The sequence below is a fragment of the Mastigoproctus giganteus genome, chromosome 7, assembly GCF_048544385.1.
Source record: "Mastigoproctus giganteus isolate SK-2022 chromosome 7, ASM4854438v1, whole genome shotgun sequence".
NCBI lineage: Eukaryota > Metazoa > Arthropoda > Arachnida > Uropygi > Thelyphonidae > Mastigoproctus > Mastigoproctus giganteus.
This window is the reverse complement of record NC_143581.1, coordinates 128181715-128203159: the sequence shown is the minus strand read 5'-3', so window position 1 is coordinate 128203159 and position 21445 is coordinate 128181715. Positions and strand designations below refer to the sequence as shown.

General features: G+C 38.7%; 1 protein-coding gene across 3 annotated transcripts in view; it reads right to left on the bottom strand.

Annotated features, from left to right (window-relative positions):
* The window catches only part of Cog6 (conserved oligomeric Golgi complex subunit 6), a 439606-nt gene that overhangs the window by 300169 nt on the left and 117992 nt on the right, over positions 1 to 21445 (bottom strand). For all 3 annotated transcript variants that reach the window (XM_090377892.1, XM_090377894.1, XM_090377893.1), the window contains one exon: positions 15460 to 15571. In XM_090377892.1, coding sequence (XP_090234018.1) covers positions 15460 to 15571 — 112 coding nt within the window. The remainder of the gene's footprint in view (positions 1 to 15459; positions 15572 to 21445) is intronic.

Here is a 21445-nt window from a genome sequence, read left to right as displayed (position 1 = left end):
TCCAAGGCCGGAAATTCATCTAGAACAACTGTTCAGAAGAAAGGGCCAAGGATTGAGCCCTGTGGGCAACCTTTATTCACAGGGCATGTCAACTCCTGGAACCTCATGTGAACCGAGACGCTTCTGTCTTTAAGGCAGCTGTTTATTACCTGATTGAGGATTTTGTAGGGCATTTGTCTGGCGAAGCCTCCTAAGGACACTATGCCACCAGAGTGAGTCAAATGTCCTAGCAAAGTCTATTGAAATTACTAATGTACATTTTTCTCTGTTTTTTTACTGCTGTGAGTAGGTGGTGCATGGCAACCTCCAGAGTTTCCTTGTTTAAATCCATACTGATTGTTTGAATGTATCCTGCTTCAGTGTAGTAGGTTGAAATTCTATTTTAATTAATCTTTCATATATTTTTCACATTACTGAAGTAGAGATATAGGTCTATACGATTTGGGGTCTATGGGAGGTTTCTCAGGGTCCTTTAATATGATCCTGAGCACAGCACCACCCCAGATTTGGGGAATTTTCCTTCAGTCAGGCAGTGATTATACAGATTTATTAGTTTATCAGATGCAATTTAAGCAAATTTTTTAATTATTTCCACTTCTAGGAAGTCAAATTCAGAGCATTTGTTTTTGATTTTAATTAAAGCTGCTTGTAATTCTTCTATTATAAATAGAGGCTGTATGTTGGCATTTTCAAAGTGTGTATTCTTGTTGATTATGTCATTCTGAGTAGGGAAATAATCCCCAGCCTCAGTCTGGATAATAGTATCTAATATGTTATTAACAGACTCTGCCCAACACAGGTTAGGGTTCCGTCTGGTTTTAGTATAGTTTGGAGTACATCTGTTCTTGGCAGCTTGTTGGACACTATTCTGCACACGACTCCCCATGGGTCAGCATTTCCAAAAGTTCCCACCAAGTGCTGCCAGGATTCCTTTTTCTTTTCTCTTATGAGAGAAGCACATTGGTACCTGAGGATTCTATAGGTATCTCTCAGGGCATCAACCTCCTCATTTTGGGGCCAAGATGTTCTGGCTCTCTGGAAATGTCTCCTTGCCAGGTGTATCCTTCTAAGCACAGTCAGTTCAGGGTGGCACCAGGGAACTACCTTCTTCTTGGGTTTTCCCCTCGGGAAAGACAGGTTTGTTGTTTTGGGGATCATTTCAGTCATAGTCATTGCATGGTCATCTAGGCTATAATTTTTGTTTGATTTAGACCGCTCATTTTCTTGTTTCTGCAGCTCAGCTGCTGTGAGTTCAGTGAAGCTGTTCCAGTTTGCTTAGTTTAAGTTGTATCTTCTTATATCTGGTTAAGCTATCTGTAGCTGCGTGTTTAACTTAAAAGTTATTGCTCTGTGATCTTATGTAGTCCAGGTTGGCTGGACACAACAACTTGAAATTTTGTATACTTCTGTATTTGTGGCAAGAGTGACATCAATGTCACTCACCCACATGGTGCTACTAAAAGTAGGCTGGTTGTGCAGTTGATTTAATACCTGAAATGTAGAGGTAGCAATATATTCTGTAAGAATTTAGCCATTATGGGTAACTGCTCTGTCTTCTGCATGGCTATGTCATAAGGTTCACTGGCAGTTGACATCGGCACAGCCTATTATATTAGAAATTTGGCAATAGTGCTGTAACTGTTTACAGGTATTCAATGCTGGGATTTATATCTTCACCAGGTCTACAGTATATTCAAACAATGTACAACTGCCCTACAGCACCGGTGATGTGTGCACACACTGCCACTGGGGAGCAGAGGTGACCCACCAGTAAGATCAGAGTTTTTTTACTATTTCAGGAATGACTGCCTGAGGTATATTCTATGATCTTATAGCCTCTTGGGTATCTTTGAACTCTACCCATATGTGTGTAGGGTTCTTGAAGTACCAAGATATCTATTGTCATTTCCTTCTTTTTTTTTTTTTTTTTCTTTTTTTTTTATGAAAACCCCAAACACAAGAGGTATTAGAACCTATAGTACTTAGTACAGTGCTTGAGATGGAGGTTGAGAAGACGAAAGAACATATTTGTTGACATTGGACTTGAACTTCTGTAGATTGTAATTTTCAGGAAATACGTATAAAGGAAGGTTGTTCCAGAAAACGGCAGTTGAATGAATAAACGAGGAAGATGAAAAGTTGGTTCTGTGAATTTGAAGTTGGACAATAAATGGAACTCTACTATAGAAGCCAATTCAGAAGAACAGTGCCTATGGAAGTATCTGTAGAAAAGGCATGCAACAGAAACAGTACGTCTATGAGACAGCGAGTGGAGAGACTCTGTTAGAGATGAATCATTAATTAACCTAACTGCCCTCTTCTGAACGGAATCAAGAAGCCTGAGAGAGGTTTTGGGGGCACCGCCGCAGATGTGGAACAATATTCCATGGTAAGGCAGATTTGTGATTTGTACAGAGTTAAAAGCTGCTTGGAAGAAAAGTAACACTGAGAACGAAAGAGAAAACCAAGTTTTTTAGATGCAGAGGAAGCAATATTTGTAATATGCTTGTGCCAAGAGAGAGAGAGAGATTAGAAGTCAGGGTAATCCCCAAAAGAGATATATCATTTTTCCTAGAAATCGGAGTGTCACCAAAGATAAGTATAGAAGCAGAAGAATCCCTTTTGCGAGATATAAGACAAGACTGAGTTTAAGAAGGATTAAAATCAAATAAGTTGTCTTTGCCCCACTAGAGACACCTGGAGATCGGCATCTAAGGAATTGGTAGCAGATATTTGAGAAGTTGAAGCTGATTGAGCAGGGCAAGGTTTCTCAAAATGGAAAGTTTGTTTGTTTGTTTGTTATTTGGTTTTTAGGAGCATTAGCAACTAAGGCCATATTGCTCCGGGATATGCGGTGGTCATTCCCTGACCTTTCCGCATCCTCCGTATTTGGTGGTGACGGGCTCGAACCCCGGTCTAATCAAGAAGCGTGTTCTACGCACTGCCGCTCCTTCCCACCTGGCTACGGAGGCGCCACCAAAATGGAAAGTGGAATGCAATGTGCGATCATCGGCAAAACTGTGGATAGGATTTCCAGTCATTGGAAGAAGGTCATTAATATACAAGAGGAAAAGAGTGGAGGAAAGAACTGAACCTTGGGAAAACCAGCATTAGTAGAGAAGTTAGAAGATGGAGAGAGACATCTACCATCACCCTCAGTGAGCGATCAGAGAGAAAACTGAATAACCAATTACAAAAAACAGTTGGCAACCATAAGATGGAAGCTTGTTTAGAAGACCTTTATGCCAAACACGATCGAAAGACTTTGAGATGTCAAGAGCAATTGCTTGTGTTTCACCAAACTTTTCTATTGAATTTTTTCATATATGAGTAACATAAGCCAGAATATCACCAGTGGATCAACACTGACGGAATCCATACTGGTGGTTGTTAATCAGATGGAAGGTTTCTAGGAAGTTTTAGAGTTGGCGGTGTAGGCGTTAATTCTTTTACCTTATTAGTTCTTACAGCATTGACTTGCCAATTGTAATCCTGGTTGGCTCGTCAATCGTAAGGGTATTGTTTTATACTTTGCCTCGCCAATTGTAGGCATAAATTCTTTGGTTTTTTTTTTTTTATTATTAACCATATACCCTTGGCTACTAAGCTAAACCCTACTTTAATTTTATTTATGGAAACTATCAAGTTATCCTTGGGCCTCTGACTGCTTCTACAAGATTTCAGGTTTAATTGCATTTTTAGCTAGGAATTGAGTGAGGCAATTGACAAACACACTTAAAAAGTTTTCATGTTTAATTATAGAAATTGACATAAAGGTTTACAAAATTGATCAACGAAACTCTTCATATTACAAAACATTCCTCACTGGGGGAAACCAAAACAATAAGTTCATTCAGCATATCTTGTTATTACTTCTTCTTCTTTGGTCCTTAGCTGGCGGCTGGAGGAGGCGGTTGTCCATGCAACCAGTACGCTGCTGTAGGTGCCGCAGGTTGGTTGTTGTTGGGTTTTTTTGGCGCAAAAGCAACTTTGGCCATATTGCGCCTATCTATTAATGTTTATGTGACAAGGAAGTTTATATTTCTTAAATATGATTTATATCTGGTCAAAATATCCTATTAATTTTAAATAAGTGAATATATTTTCAATGTTGGAGTTATCGCCTAGGATTTGTGATAAGGTCAGAGAATCTTGGAAATTTATAGGGAGATGGAAGGCTGACTGTCGGGCCATGTGATATTGTGGACATTCTATAAGGAAATGTTTTACAGTGAGTTGACAAGAGCAGTGAAAACATTCTGGGGGGTTTGCTTTGATGAGTAAGTGAAAGTGCGTGAGATGAGTATGTCCAATGCGCAGTCTGGTTAAAATGACTTCTTCGTGCCGATTTTTACGAAGACTCGATTTCCATGGCTGAAGTTCATGTTTTATTTGAAACAGTTTATTGTTTGATTCATTTTGCCACATTTGTGACCACTGTGTATGGAGAATTTGTTTTATAATAGGCCTGTAATCCAATTGTGGAACTTTGTAAAGCTTTACGTTTGTGTTTGTAGGATTCTTTGCTGCTCTATCGGCTCTTTCATTACCTTCAATGCCTGTATGTCCTGGAATCCAACAGAATTTTACTTGCCTCATTTTACTTTTGAGTTTCACAAGATGAGTTTGTATCTGATGAAGAATGGGATGTGATGGAGTCTGCCTTTGTTGCAGAGCGTGTATTGCACTCAATGAATCTGTGTATATGAGATGTTTCAGATGCGGGGAAGATGCTATGTATTTTAAGGCCATTAGTATATGGCGAATAGCTCGGCAGAATAGCTGCTGCATTGGTTTGGGAGTTGCTGTGAGATAACAGTGTGTGGAAATACCACTGCAGCACCAACTTTGGTGTCTGTTTTAGAGCCATCTGTATATATATGAAGGTATTCAGAGAACTGTGATGAGTGGGCTGCATGCATCTGTTTTATGTTGACATTTGCCAGAGTGCTTTTTCCCCATTGTTGAAAATAAGTGTCGCAGTTAGGCGTGAAAGTGTACCATGGTGGAATACTTATGCTATTATCCTCGTGTATGTTGTCAAAGCTTAGGCCCCATTTTGAAACTATTTCTTTTAGTCGTATTCCAGCTGGTTTATTTACTGTAGGTTTATTGTTGTAGAGAATTTCCCACTGTGGGTTAAAAAGATACTGCCAAGTAGGATGATGAGGAAGACTTCGGATTTTAATTGCATAGTTTAATAGCAGCATTTGCCTCCGGAGGTATAGTGAGGGCTCGTGGGTCTCTGCATATAAACTTTGGACTGGTGAAGTTCTGTATGCTCCTAAGGAGATTCGTAAGGCACTATTATGTATAGTATCGAGCCATTTGATGACACTTGGTCTACACGAACTATACACAGGGGCTCCATAGTCTAGTCTTGATCTGATTATAGCATGGTATAGGTGAAGTAGTGTGAACCGATCAGCTCCCCACTTCATTGCAGAAAGAACTTTGAGAATATTTAGTTTTTTTTGACAGGTTGTTCGGAGGCATTTGATGTGATCCAAAAAGTTAAGTTTTTTATCTAGAATGAGGCCAAGAAAACGTATACTATTTGCTAGAGGTATCAGCTGGTTTTCTAGTCTTATTTCTGGATCTGGGTGCATTTTTCGCTTTCTACAGAAATGTATTGCCACTGTTTTTTGTTGTGATATTCTATAGCCATTGTTTTTAGTCCATAATTCTATTTTTTTCACTGCGCTTTGTAACTGCCTTTCAATCATGTTCATGTTTTGTGAATGGCATGAAATAGTAACATCATCTGCATATAGGAATGTTTCCACTGTTTTTGGCAAGTCTTTTGTAATAGAATTTATTTTGATTGAAAACAAGGTTGCACTCAGTACTGAGCCCTGAGGAACTCCTTCTTCCTGAGTATATATTTGTGACAGATTGTTTTGATATTTTACTTGGAAGGTTCTGACTTTCAGGAAATTTTTTACTAAGAGTGGTAAGTTGCCTCGCAAACCAATGCTGTGGAGATCTTTAAGAATGCCGTATCGCCAGGTAGTATCAAAGGCCTTTTCTATGTCGAGACTGATCATTATTAGATGTTCATTCCTTAGAAAAGCATTTCGGATATTTGCTTCTGCTTTTATCATGGGATCTAGAGATGATCTATTTTTACGAAAGCCGTATTGATTTATGTTAAGTACATTATGTGTTTCTAAAAACCAGGTTAATCTGTTGTTCACCATTTTCTCGAGGATTTTCCCAAGGCAACTTGTTAGTGCTATTGGACGATAACTTGTGGGAATTGTATGATCTTTGCCAGGTTTAGGAAAGGCAATTACAAGGGAGTGAAGCCAGGAATTTGGATAGTAGTTTTCCATGTAAATTCTGTTGTATAGCATAAGCAAAGCCTTTAGAGATTTTTGATTAAGTTGTTGGATCATTTCATAGTGAACTCCATCAGGACCTGCTGCACTCTTCCTAGACTTAGCCAGAGCTTTTTGCAATTCTTCTATATTGAAAGGTTGGTTATATGGTAGTTGTTGGCTGGTATTAAAGTTTAGTCTGTATTTTTCAGCTACAGTTTTCGTTTTCTGAAAGGATGGGGTATATGCCGATACTGCTGATATATTTGCAAAAGTAGTTGCAAGTAAGTTTGCGATTTCCTTGGAGTTAGTTATTTCCTGTCCATTCCAGATTATTAGTGGAGTTGGGACTGAAAGAAATTTCCCATTAAGTCTTCTGATTTTGTTCCATATGACACGGGTATCTGTATTTTTATTAATTGTGGAGGCGAATCATATCCATGAATCCTTTCTACTTTTACGCTGGATATATCTTGCTCTGGCTCTAGCTTTTTTAAAATTTATGAGGTTGATGGAAATGGGATACTTTCGGAAGAGATTCCAAGCCTTATTCTTCTCTCTTTTGGCTATCCTGCATTCTTCATTCCACCATGCTGTGTCATGTTTATGATGTTTTCCAGATGACCGAGGAACTGTGGCTTCAGCTGCTATTAAAATTTGGTTTGTGACATGAGCTGTAGCATTGTCTATGGGCTGAGTGGTGATTATTTGTTCATCTATTGCTGCAATTGTTTTATATTTAGTCCAGTTAGCTTTATGGAATCTCCATCTTTTTTGGCCATCGTGATGTGCAACATCATTTGTTAGTATTTTGCAGACCACAGGAAAATGGTCGCTATTCAGTGGATTCTTCAATATTGACCATTCAATCAATGGGTATAGGACAGGTGAACATATGGATACGTCAATTGCGGAGGCTGTTCCAGTGGGCAAATGGATGTATGTCTCAGTACCAGTGTTAAGGAGAGAGAGATTTTGCTCTTCCAGTAATTTCTCAATCAATTTACCACGTTTGTCTTGATGACAGGATCCCCACATGGGATGGTGACTATTTAAATCTCCCATGATACAGACCGGGGGTGGTAGCTGGGTTACTAATGCTTCTAGGTCTGAATATGCATACTCTTGATTTGGGGGAAGGTAGAGTGAGACCAGTGAGAAAGTAAACTGGATTGAGACTCTTACTGCAACTGCTTCCAAAGATGTTTGTAGTTGGAGGCGTTTACATGGAATTTTGGAGTCAATTAGAATTGCCACTCCACCATGAGCTCCACAGGAAAGGCATCGGTCTTGTCTATAGGTACCGTAACGGTTCACTGCTGTGTTTACTTGTGGAGTTAGGTTAGTTTCTTGAAGACATATACCTACAGGGTGATATTTATCGATTAGGTTGCGAATGTCATCAATGTTGCTGCGGAAACCTCGACAATTCCATTGTATTATTGTGCGCATTTTATTGGCTTTGTAGTTGTATTTGTTTCTGACTTTTTACGAGTAGGGGTTTGTTTGGATCGCTCAGGCTTTTTCTCTTTTCTGGGAAAGATTGGGCGAACTTCCATCTCTTCCTCAGCATGTATCTCTAAGATTGGTTCTTCTGGGACTTCTTTTTCACATGTATCCATATGATCATGGACAGGGAGTTTGTCATCCATATCTATGTTTTTAGTATTTATGGTTGGCCGTGATGTGGAAGGCATTGTTGGAGGAATTGTAACAAGTGTATTTATGGCTTGATTAGAAGTTGAGATTGAAGATGATTTTGCTGATGGAGCTAGGATTGAGCGAGCCCAATCAGAAATAGAGATGTTTGGGGGAATTGTAACGTTGGTTTGAACTGAAGTGGTAGTGGTGGTGACAGCAGTTATTTGTTTATGTTGTTGGACAGTTGCTGCATATGAGCGTGTTGTTGTAATTGGTGATATTTGTTTCTTTGCCTCAGGGTAGGAGACTTTGTGCTCGGTTTTATACTTCTGAATCATTTTTTCTTTTTTCCATGTTTCACAGTCTTTGGAGTAAGCGGAATGGTTGCCTCTACAGTTTGGACACTGTAGGATTTGTGCAGAACATTCGGTATGGGTATGGTCTTTAGAACCACATGAAGCACATACAGCAATCCCTCGACATACTGTCTGTGAATGCCCAAATTTTTGACATTTATAACATCTGATTGGGTTCGGTATATATGGTCGGACATGACAGTTCAAATATCCGGCTTTTACAGATGTTGGTGGATTTGGCAAGTTGAAATTAGTATAATGTTTCTGGTTGGAAGCAGTGAACCATCCTTTTTAATTAGTATTCTTTTTACCTGAATAACATTTTGTTCTGAAAGCTCTTGTTTGATTTCTTCCTCGGATACATGTAAAAGATCCCATTCTGTTATAACTCCTTTTGAGTAGTTTAAGGTGGCATGAGATGTTACTTCTATGGGAGTTCCTCCAAGTGTTTTCAATTTAAGTAGCTTGTCAGAATGCTTGGATTGAGTTGTTTCAACAAGCAGGTCACCTGATTTTAGTCTGCGAACCATTTTTGGTGAGCCAGCGATGTTCTCTAAACTTTTCTGAATCAGAAAAGGAGAAAGCTTGCTGACTGGCTGGTCAGTCAAAGAATGTATTATGAGGAAATGAGGCCAGATATTCTGGTCTGTATCCTTCTTTTGTCTCTTAGCAAAGGAAGGGGTATAATCTTCCTGCTCTCTAGAATGTGATGGGGCATTGAGCTCGCAAGAGTCAGTGTTGGTATAGTCCATCTTTGCTCCTTTTAGCCCTTGGCAGAGAGACTTTTCTGCCAAGATTTCCGGCCCCGCCACGGGGAGGCAGGAGCAGTGCCTGGTGTGACCAAGCGAAAATTAGTAGGTATTAGTAATATACTAGGAGAAAAAAGAAAGGTGGCTTTCCTTCCTTGCTCTGTACAGGGACTTTTGTTACGAGAGCTGTTATAAAATGAATAGATTTTTTAACGATAACAACAAAAAGGAACTGTAAATCGCTTTCTGGAAATCGCACTGGAAGTACTGAGAAGTCGCTTAGTCACAATCGCTTGGCACCCGGGGCCAGGTGCCGCAGGGTTTCAGACTTGCTCTGTGATGTTCTTCCATGCTTTACGATCCATGGCATCAGTCCTGGCCTGATTAAGGTTGAGACATTGGCTCTTCAGGTCATTTTCCACTTGCTTGGCCCACGTTTTCCTAGGTGCGGTCCGTTGAATGCTCTTGTGAATGCGTTTGGGTGGGTGGGTCGTTGTCTCCAAAGGAGTGTGGATGGTATTCTATTCACGCCCATTCTACATACGTGGTTAAACCATCTAAGCCTTTGCTTCTGGATTTGGTCGGCGATGGTTGGCTGCTGTTGGCATCTGGCGCGGATGGTATCATTAGGTCGCGAAGTGAGATGCCCAGGATCTGCCGCAGGCATCGCATTTGGAATACCTCAAGTTTGTTTAAATCTAGCTTGAGACAAATCCATGTTTCCAATCCGTAAAGGAGAATGGGCAGGATCAAAGTCCGGAAGAGTCGGATTTTAGTCTTTGAGGAAATGTTGGTCCTCTTCCACAGAAACCATTTGAGTGAGGCAAATGTAGTGGCCACCTGTCCAATTTTTCTGTGGATCTCCACGGTGGATGTAACTTTCTTCTCCTGGACCAGCGGCCCAAGGTATTTAAAGTCCTGCACTTGCTCGATCTGGACGCCTTTGAGATAGATGGCGGCTTATGACCCATCTGTTGTCAGGGCCTTTGTCTTATCAGCATTGATCTTCAACCCATATGGCCGGGCAATGCGGGCAATGCCGTAGAGGATGTCCATGGCTTCAGCATTGTTTCCGGCAAACATCAAGTTAGTCACATAGTGATCCTTGCCATATTGTATACTCTGTCTGTTGCTGAACAGACGGGGTATACAATATGGCGTCGACCAAGTCATAATGGCGTGGTCGACGCTGTTAATCATAATGGCCTCATAATGGCGTCGACCACGATGTTAAAAAGCAATGGGGAGGCCATGTCCCCTTGGCGGACTCCAGTTTGGATGGTAAATTCCTCAGATAAATCGTTCTGGATGCGCACCTGGCTGGTTAAACCGTTGTATGCAGTTTGGGTTTTTTTTTTGTTTTTTTTTTTAGGAGCATTAGCAACTAAGGCCATATTGCTCCGGGATATGCGGTGGTCATTCTCTGACCTTTCCGCATCCTCCGCATTTGGTGGTGACGGGCTGGAACCCAGGTCTAATCAAGAAGCGTGTGCTACGCACTGCTGCCCCTTCCCACGGAGGCGCCTTGTATGCAGTTTGGAGGAGTGTGATGACTTTTTGAGGTACAGGTTCGACCTCTAGCAATTTCCATAAGGCGGGCCAAGTGGACACAGTCGTAAGCAGACTTAAAGTCAATAAAAACAATGATGGTTCACTGTCCACACCGGATCCTCTCCTCCATCAGTTGACAGATGGCAAAGATTTGATCACAGCATCCTCGCTCAGGTCTAAATCCTGCTTTAAAGAATTCACTCCACCGCTGCAGGCGTTCGGACGGTGATTGCACGAAGGTCCCATCAGCGTTCTTGATGTTTTCACTAGTCAATCTGATCTTTCCACTCAGACATCTGAGGGTATGGTAGAGAGTGCGGTACTCGTGCTTGGATGCAGCCTCTTCAAGATCTCTGCCACTTGGTTCCAATATGCTTCTCTCTCCGCTTTCATCCTCTGTCGGACTTCTCGGTTTAACTGCCGGTACCGTTCAAAGTCGACCAATTTTGCCTGTTTCCGTTTGTCCATGAGGTCGAGGCACTCGTCTGATATCCATGGTTGTGTTCAGCGTCGGACAGGTGGGCATAGGGGCTTAGCACATTCCAGGATGGCATCAGAGATCTGCTTTTCTTCTTCATTTATATCCTCGGACATGGCCAGTGTCTCAAAGCGGTTGGATAGGGCGATCTGATATGCCTGTTTGTTGGCAGCATTCATTAGTTGCCTCCAGTCCAGCTTGGCTGACCGAGATGACCTTTTTGCATGTCGTAGTTTGAGCTGCACCTTAGCCTGGATGAGGTAGTGGTCAGATCCGCAATCAGGTCCCCTCATGGCACAGACGTCCATGAGTGATGAGCAAAATCAGGTGTTGATCAAAATGTAGTCCAGGATTGCTGAGTCCTTGCCAGATGGATTTCGTCATGTAAGTTTTTGAGGGTGCTGGAAATGGCTGTTTCCAATGATCAGGTTGTTAGATGCGGCAAAGGACAACAGACATAGTCCATTGTCGTTGATCTTCCCATGACCAAACTTGCCCATTGTTGTTTCCCAACCAGATCTGTCCATGCCAATGTGGGCATTTAAAGTCACCTGCGAGGATGATCACTTCTGTCTGTGGAATTAAATCCAGCGTATGTTGGAGCTGGTTGTAAAAATAATTCTTGGTCAGGTCCAGGCTAGTCTCAGTTGGTGCATAGGCGGAGATGATATGGGTCTTGATGGTGCCCTTGACAGTAAGGACTGCCAGGCGGTCCAATATTGGTTGGAAAGCGACCACACTATTGGTGGCCTGAACATCGACCATAAAGCCCATTCCTGCTTCTCGTTTCTCACCACCAGAGTAGAATAGCGTAACCGCTTTGCTAGGTACTGGTGGTTGGATGATCATCGTTCCAGATTCAGTGAGCCTTAGTTCGGATAATGCCGAGATTGATATCTTGCACCTAAGTAGTTCTTGGGCGATGATTTCCTTTTGTCCAACGTGGTGCCCCGTTCGAACATTCCATTCGCCAATGTTAATTGCCCTTTTTGGCGTAGCAAGCTTACTGCTTTTTTAGTTAATAATTAAACATTTTGTTTATATTTTTTAGATTCAAGAAGATTTGAAGAATTTGCCGATTTATGAGCTTGTGAGTCTTTATGCTGAGTAACTGCTAAGGTGCCCATATAACCAACTTTAAATACATTTCTGCATAGAAGGCATCTCGTCTCATGAGGATCATTTGTTGAAGCTAGCCATTCGTATTCTTGCTCCCAATTTTTGTTATAAGAACAAAGCCTCTTCTTTTTTGGGGGAAATTCCATTTTTGATGGCTAAAAAATAAAATATGTTTTCAAAATATATAACATGAAATATGTAGGTGCCTATAACTGTATAAATTAAATAGATAAATGTTTCTTTGTAAAGTTATATTGGTGTTCGTGAAACTACATATATGAGCCAGAGAGGCTAGAATAGTTAAGATTATCTCTTTATGATTCATTTCTCAGTGGTGGATTTTGCATTTGACCGATCCCCTGTTAAAGCTTTGAAATGAAATTGTAATTTTTTGTCGATTTGGAGGGCCCTGTGCATGTGGGATCTGAAACATACACCTGTGCAGAAATCCACCACTGCCATTACAAGGGTGCTGGAAATGGCTTCATTGAAAAATGAAAATAAAGGACAAATTGTGTCCTTTCTCATTTCAATAAAGACAAGGACAGTTTGGCTAAAATAAAGGATTGTCCTTTGAAATAAAGGACGTCTGTCAACCCTACCTACTACTGCCATACAAAATAAGCTAATCACTTCCTTATCCCACTGGCAAAGTTCCTATATACCACTGACAGAACCCCCATGAGTAGCCTGTCTGCACTGCTCAGAGAATTTCACATAAGACTGTACAATTATCTTTCTTTCATTCTCCACTACCTTGAGTGTGGTACTGCTAACTAATTGGCATTTTTTTCTGGGATTACTGGTGCCCATATATAGTACCTTGCATTTACTAATTTTAAATATTGACTGCAACTTCCCAGTCCATCTGCCTAATTTATCTAGGTCTTACTGCAGTAGAATCCTTGATTCCTGTCATTAACCACCCTGCCACCTTTGTATCATCTGCAAACTTAGAAAATAAGTTTGCAGATGATAAAACTTAAGTTCTGCAAATTGCAGTGGCTGGAGACTAGGCACCTGCACGGTGATCTGATTGAGGTATATAAGGCCTTGAATGGGTTGAGCACGCTGAATTCTGATGGGATCCTTCCACTTGTTCAGATTACGAACCTAAGGGGGCATAAATTCAAATTAAGAAAAGACAGATGTAGAATAGATGTGCGGAAATTTGCCTTTAGCCAGCGGGTGGTTAATTGCTGGAACAAACTTCCATCTGTAGTTGTGGAAGTTGATAGGTTGAATAAATTTAAGGAGGAACTGGACAGGCATTTGGAGGGAATGGTGTGATTTTTTTTTTTTTTTTTTTTTTGACCGATGCTGCATAAGCTCATACACATGCTTTCTTGCATCACATGCCACTACTACTACTAATAAGCTTGTTATGCCTCTATCAGTATTGTTAATAAATATTTTAAACAGTAAAGGCCCCAGCAATAAACCTTGGGAGTTCAGACTGGGCCCCTTACTAATAACATTAGTGACTCACAAATAACATAGAGTCAAGAAGAGTGGTGCCCGTTTATAAGCATCCTCTGTCTTCTGCCACTCTACCATCGCTTTATTCATAGCTGTAACTTGCCCATAATTACACATCGCTCCAATTGGAACAAGTCCTCATGCAGAATAGTGTCGAGAGCTTTATTGAAATCTAAATATATGATTTCAAATTTAATGATCAAATCCAGTTCCTTTATTATTGTGTCATATAGCTAATCAGATTTGCCAAATAGGATCTCCCTTAACACACCCATAATGAAATATTCAAATAATTCCATTCCTTTTAAGATGATCTGATCCTGCAATACTTCTTTAACTGGAAACATATAAGATTATATGTTTCCAACGACAAATATTGTTATCCAGTCTGCTGAGTCGGAGCACTCCGCAGTCGTAGAACATTACTGGTCCTCTCAACACGATCTTGACCCATGCAGGGATATCGAAATCATCGACCACTCGCATTACCATCAGCGAGTATGGCTCGAATCACTCCACGTATCGGTTGTTATGGTAATTTTAACTGCAATAAAGGTACGTATACATTACGCAATAAAGGTACGTATACAGTTATTCTACAATGTGATAAATGCTGGCATGCACCCCATGTACACACCGTGCATTCACAGCTGCAATGCATCTAGTACTAGCCAGTGATTGTCCCTACTGTTGCTTGCACTCTGTCACGCTTTGTTTGCCTTACATGACCACACCTGGGCATTCTTTATTTCATACTAACGTTTATATTCAGCTGAAGAGTCCCCCAGAATCGAAAGCAACTGTTTTGCTTTATTTTAATTAATACTGCTATTTCCTTATTTCCGTTCCTCTGGAGGTGAGCAATATATTTATACTTTATACATGGAAACATATATATATTTTATCTTTTTATTAATCATAAATGAATAATATAAGAAACACAAAGTTTGTGATTCAGAGTTAGCAATAAAATATAACAAAAATCTTCAGTGGAGAAAGATGTGTACAAAAAGTGTCAAAACTGGAATCAAAAAACCAACTTAAATTATTGTGTTAAATATCTTCATGTGAAGCATTTATAATGGTACAGCAAATTGAACAAGAGAAAACAAAATGAGATGTTGAAATTTTCTTTGACTACAAAAAGTATCATCAACACCAAATTCATGCTAGAAAGATAAAGCTTGACTACAGATAAAAAGCTGAATCTTGAAATGCTTCATCATCTGAAAGATATAATTGGGAAAACAAGACTTTGAAAATGATCTTGAGAGGATTAGATTTTGCTGCATAATAATGCACCTGTATGCAGGTATATTTGGATTCAATATTTGTTCATTAAATATGGAGATACAGCATCTTTCCCTGTGAGATTTCTTTTCTTTCTTCCTAAGGTAAAACAATTACTAAAAGTTCATTATACAAAATATGAAAGTGTTTGCAATATACTGTTGTTCAAGAATATCCATGATTAATTAAAAAACTTACTTTCTCTATTTAATACAGTCATCCAGCCAGAATAGGTGACAAATTCACTGGGAAGCTGATATTCTAGCCAGACTTAACAATATATTGTGCATTTTTAGTGATTGCTGCAAAATCAGTTTGTTATGTATGGATTTGATAACAAACTGTTCAAAGGTATATATATCAAGTCACTTTATAGAGCATTACAAAAAACTTTTGTAATGCCCTATATATGACTATTATAGACAATACTATATAATAGTAATTTCAATGTGCGGACTCAAAATATAAATGCATACTTCATTTAAACTTCTGTCTCGGTTTCCTCTTAAAGAAGCTATTTCTCCTGGTCTTAACTGGAATGTTGAAAGAAACTGCTGTACTACTACTTCTTTAAGTTGCAATTTCTGGCTATATAAAAAATATAAAATTTTTTATAAAGCATTGTTTATAAATTTTGCAATCGAAGTACTATAAATAACAAACTTGTAAACACATTTTATTTTCTCAGCGTATGAATTTTCTTATAATATAACTTAAACGTATGATTCAGTGAATTTTATGTTTTTTTTTTAATTGTTTTTTAAAGTGCTAAAACAAAACAATATTTTCTCCACAAAAATTTTTCTGATAACAGTTACTAGTTTTTTTTTTGGTTTTTTTTTTTTTTTTTTTTAGGAGCATTAGCAACTAAGGCCATATTGCTCCGGGATATGCGGTGCTCATTCCCTGACCTTTCCGCATCCTCCGTATTTGGTGGTGACGGGCTTGAACCCCGGTCTAATCAAGAAGCATGTGCTATGCACTGCTGCTCCTTCCCACCTGGCTACGGAGGCGCCACAGTCACTAGTAGAAACCCGGGAATCATACATACATAGAAGAATCAATACACTAATCTTTATAACCTGAAAGTAAATCTTTGTTTGTCAGTAATAGAAAAAAATTGGGAACTACTCTACATATACACAATTATCCTTTATACCTGAAAAAGATCTACACCACATCTTTTGACAAAAAATTTTCATTAAAAAAGGTGGATTTATGGATCAGTTATAATACTGTATATAAAAATATCATTCATTGCATGGGTCAGCAAAGTTTTTTGGTAAAATAAAATTAATTATGTTAATTAAGAATGCGGAATCACAAATTTTACAGCACAACAGGGATTTGAAAAAAAAAAACATCCACTAACTGGTTTCATAATGTTAGAAAGGCATTACTTACTGAATGTGGGCAAAACAAAGAAAAAGAGCAATCTGCAGAAAACTGTGCAGACACATTCAATTATCAAACAAACATGCCTAAATTTCAGGATGCACAGAGCTGCCATTCCAAATTTACTGCAGTAATTCTGTAAGGTAAAACTTTTGTTGAGGAGGGTAGGAGGAAATGATGTTGTTGTTGTTATTTGGTTTTTAGGAGCATTAGCAACTAAGGCCATATTGCTCCGGGGATATGCAGTGGTCATTCCCTGACCTTTCAGCATCCTCCGTATTTGGTGGGCTCGAAACCCGGTCTAATCAAGAAGCGTGTGCTACGCACTGCTACTCCTGCCCACCTGGCTACAGAGGCGCCAGGAGGAAATGAAAGGTGGGATTAAAACCACTATAGGGGCTAACAGATATATATTCTGAAAATCTGGTGTTAACTAACTTTACTTTTCATATTGACAGATTTGTATGTGGAGGTGTGGAATATGGCGTGTAATCACAATTGGTGTCTCCAAAGTTTCTCAGGAAACATCAACACATATGCTGAGAATTTCATATCAATCCAATCATATCTTCTTGAATGATGACTGAATATCCAAAACTAATAATGATATATGAGAGAATAACATTTCATATCTTCCTAAGCTCTCTAATCTGCTAATTCTCTACTAAACCCACACCACCATTCCTATCTTGCTTTATCTGTTACTTCCTCTTGCCATTTTCAAAGTAGCCATACATTGCATACACTGTGCAATGCAATGGACCAATGTAATGAGTGGAATCCCTCCGAGTTCTGTTCTAGGGCTCCTGTTTTTAATTTTCACCAATGATACCTGATGATGGTACTATAAGTTGCATGTCAAAATTTGATGATGATATTAAAGTGAGCAGAACAATAATTATTAACTAATCGTAACTAGTTATAATTAATATAATAATTAGTAATAATCTTCAAGACATATGGTCAGCGTTAGGAGGAAAAGATCAAATCCTCCAGCACATGATGACATGACAAAACAAATGGCCCTCAGTCCCCAGTTACAGCAGCGATAGGATCAGAGTGGAAGTAGAGGGTGCAAAGAATCTCTGGGTACAACCAGGCTGCCATGCACAGAAACTGAACTTGGCCTGTTATAACATAAGATCGCTCACTAGTGAAGATAGGATATTGGAATATCATCAGTTTGGCTGAAACAAGAAGAAGAAATGAATCACTTATAAGTTTATAAAGTGTAAATCTGCTGTACACTAATGGAAACAGTGAGAAGAGTGAAGGTGGAGTTGGCTTTCTAGTACATAAAGATATGAAAAACAACATTTTGGAATTAAAAAGTATATCACCAAGGGTTTCAAAGACTGCTTCTCGGGATTTCTAAGAGGTACAAACTAAAGGTTATAATGATTTACGCACCAACATCGAGCCATGATGATGAAGAGGTTGAACAAATGTACACTGAAATTGAGAGACTTCTAGATAAACAGAAAACTCACTACACCATTATTATAGGGGACTTCAATGCTAAGGCTAGAAAGAGAAATGGAAACTATAAGAAATTTTGGAATTGGCGAAAGAAATGAAAGACGTGGAATTTGCAGAGTGTCGAGGAATGTCAGCAATAAGACACTTTTTTCAAGAAAAGGGTGAACAGAAAGTGAACATAGAAGAGCCCAAATGGATTAACAACTAATGAAATTGAATTCATCCTCACTAACAGAAGATATATTGTGAATGAATACCGTCCTGAACAAGGTAAATGTTGGAAGCAATCACAGAATGGTAAGATGTGTACTTGATATAGGTGTAAGAAAAGAAAGAAAAATCTAACTTGAATAAATAATATGAAGGTGTTTGAGATAACAGAAGAGGAGAAAAAGCAGTATGTACTGGAACTTAAGAGCAAGTTTGAGCTTCTGCAGGCCTTTCAGGACCAAGATATCAACAAGGAATACAACTTTCTGAAAGTGATAAAGCCCGAGAAACTTATAGGTAAAAACAAATTCAAGGAAGAAAAAATTAGTCAAGAAACACTTGTCATGATGAACCGAAGATGACAAATGAAGAGCAAGATAAAAACTAACAAGGACAAAATTGAGTATACTGAGTTAGGCAAAGCTGCCCATCAGAAAGAGACTCAGAGAGGATATAAGATTTAAACAAAAGTAGAACAAGCATTAAGGGGAAACAAAGAACTTAAATCAGCAGTCATGAGCAGTAATACAGAAAGACAAATGATACTGAAACTGAAGAATAGCGATGGTGTATTATAAATAGCAGAGAAGGCATAATTCAAATGGCAGAAGACTATTATAAAGATTTATATGTGGAGCAAGGGAATGATGCCAACAGTGGGGAAACGGATCACAAATTAGCAACACATACGACATACCTGATATCCTTCCTGATAAGGTAGAACATGCACTGAAGAATCAGAAAGTCCCGGGTGAAGATAAAGTTACTGTAGAATTGTTAAAATTGGGAGGAAGAGACATGACACAGAAACTGGCAAGACACTTCACAAAATACATTAGGAAAGGCATGGCAATTAAGCAGTGGAATATGTAATCATAATTTTCTACATAAGGAAGGAGATAAATCAGAAATTGGAAATTATAGACCAATTAGCTTGTTGTCCCACATCTACAAGTTGTTCACAAGGGTCGTTACTAACAGATTAGAAAGAATACTTGATTGATAAGAATCAAAAAAAAAGAGCAAGCTGTCTTTAGTACAAGATTCTCAGCTATGGATCACCTTTATGTTGGTTGGTTGGTTTTGATTTTATTGGCGCATTAGCTACTAAGGCTATAATGCGCCAAGACCATGTCATTTATAAAAAAATTTAAACTTTCGGTGACCTAATTAGTTAGGTCACTAAGTCAAAAGGTATAACAAATATATAAAAGAAAAATGTAAATTTTATATACGAGTACGCTATGGATCACCTTCATGTAATATTGCAGCTAATGGATAAAACAAATTAATATAAAACGCCATTATGCCTGGCATTTGTGGATTGAAAAGGCATTTGATTCCATACAGCAGGGGTCGGAAATCATTTTGAATGATGAGACATTTTAGATTTAATTAAAAAAGAGAGAGAATCCGAAAAGCCCCACTTCAACTCAAGCTGGGGAGATGGGTGGGGAGTTTTTAAAAAACAGAATAGAGTAGGAAGGTGTTTTATTAAAAAAATCTATATTTTGAAATATTATTTATTAGTAATATTTCTAATTAATGTAACTTTTGCTGCTGAACTTCTTGAGCGAGTCTCTCAACATCAGGGACGTATGATGCAATTTTGATCTTTAAGCATGCTGAGAGATTTGCATTGTCCAGACAGTTTTTTGATATATTTTTAATATAGTTCAGGTTTGAAAATATTTGCCCACAGAAATTCGTTGAACCAAAAACTGAGAGAAGTCCAAATGCAAATATTTTCAAATTTATATAAATGTCCGGTAACCACGCATCGAACACAATTTGGTCTTGCTTTTTCAACTCATCTATCGGCATCCATTTATGTAGAATTGCAAGGGCAGCCTTTTCCCTCTCCAAATCCTCAATATCAATTTAGGATAAGGAATTAAAAACTCAAGGACATGTGCACTCCTTGATTTTTAACCACATATCCACATATCCTTTAAACCACATATCCTTGATTTTTAAGTCCTCTAACTCCATTTCAAACTTTGCTTCATTAGGGCTAAAATTTAAAGAGCCGAAGTTACATGCTCAAAGAGCCACATGTGGATCGTGAGCCGCAGGTTGCCAACCCTTGCCATACAGCATAAGGAAATATTTTGGTACTGGAAAGACAAGGCATAGATAGCAGATATATTATGATTTTGAAGAAAATATATGAGAACGCTATCTCCTTTATTAGACTAGACAAAGACAGCAGCAAATTTAAAATTGAGAAAGGAATTCGACAAGAAGATACAATAACTCCGAAGACGTTTACGGTTGCCCTTGAGGAAGCCACAATCCCAAAGAATTAGAGGAAAATCTTAATCAGTTATGCAGAGTTAGTAAGGATTTTGGACCAAAGATGAATATGGCTAAAACAAAAGTAATGATGAACAAGTGTGCCACAGAAAGGGATTTAATCATTAAAGGAGCAGTAATTAAAAAGTGGATTCATATACTTATTTGGGACAAGTCATTAGCAGTAATAATAACAAATGGCTGGAAGTCACGAAATGGATAAATTTCGGATGGAGAGCATTCAGGAAATATAGTCATATACTGAGAAGCAATATCCCAATTTTTCTGAAAAGTAAAATAATGAATCAATATATAGTCCCACCATGACTTAAGAAAATGAAACTTGGGCACTCACCAAAAGAATGGAAGAGAAACTGAAAACTACACAGTAAAGAATGGAACAAATTATATTAGGAATCAGACTGTTCAATAAGAAGAGAAACACATGGATTAGGCAGCAAACACAAATAAAGGACATTCTTACCAAAACTAAAAAACTGAAATGGACTTGGGCAGGACGCATAACTCAAAGACATGATGAAATATGGACTAAGAAAATAACAGAATGATACCCAAGGGAAGCTAAACGAAAACTTGGAAGACAACAACTGAGATGGACAGATGAAATTCCAGAGTTCATGGATAGTAAATGGATGGCCATTTCACAAAACAGAAGAAACTGGGAAGTTGCTGAAGAGGCCTTCATCCTGCAGTGGATTGAAAACGATTGATGATAGTGATTTTCTCAAATACCATGCACCACATTTTTAAGACATAAAAAATAAAAAAAATTCTCAATTTATTCTAAACATGAGTACTAAAGATACATGACATGATCTAAAGACATGATCATAACCATGTCTTTAGAACTCAATTTTAGCAAAACATATACATAATACCTCACATTGGAATGAGCAGCAGCCTGGAAAAAAAGAAGATGCAGGATATTTCGGAGACTGCTGGGAGTCATTGCGGTACAAGTAAACACATGGGTTGTGTTAGGGTAGCTAAGAATAGGAACAGGTGCATGTATACTTGCGTGTACACCGATGCTAGGAGTTTGGTAATGAATTTGATGAATTT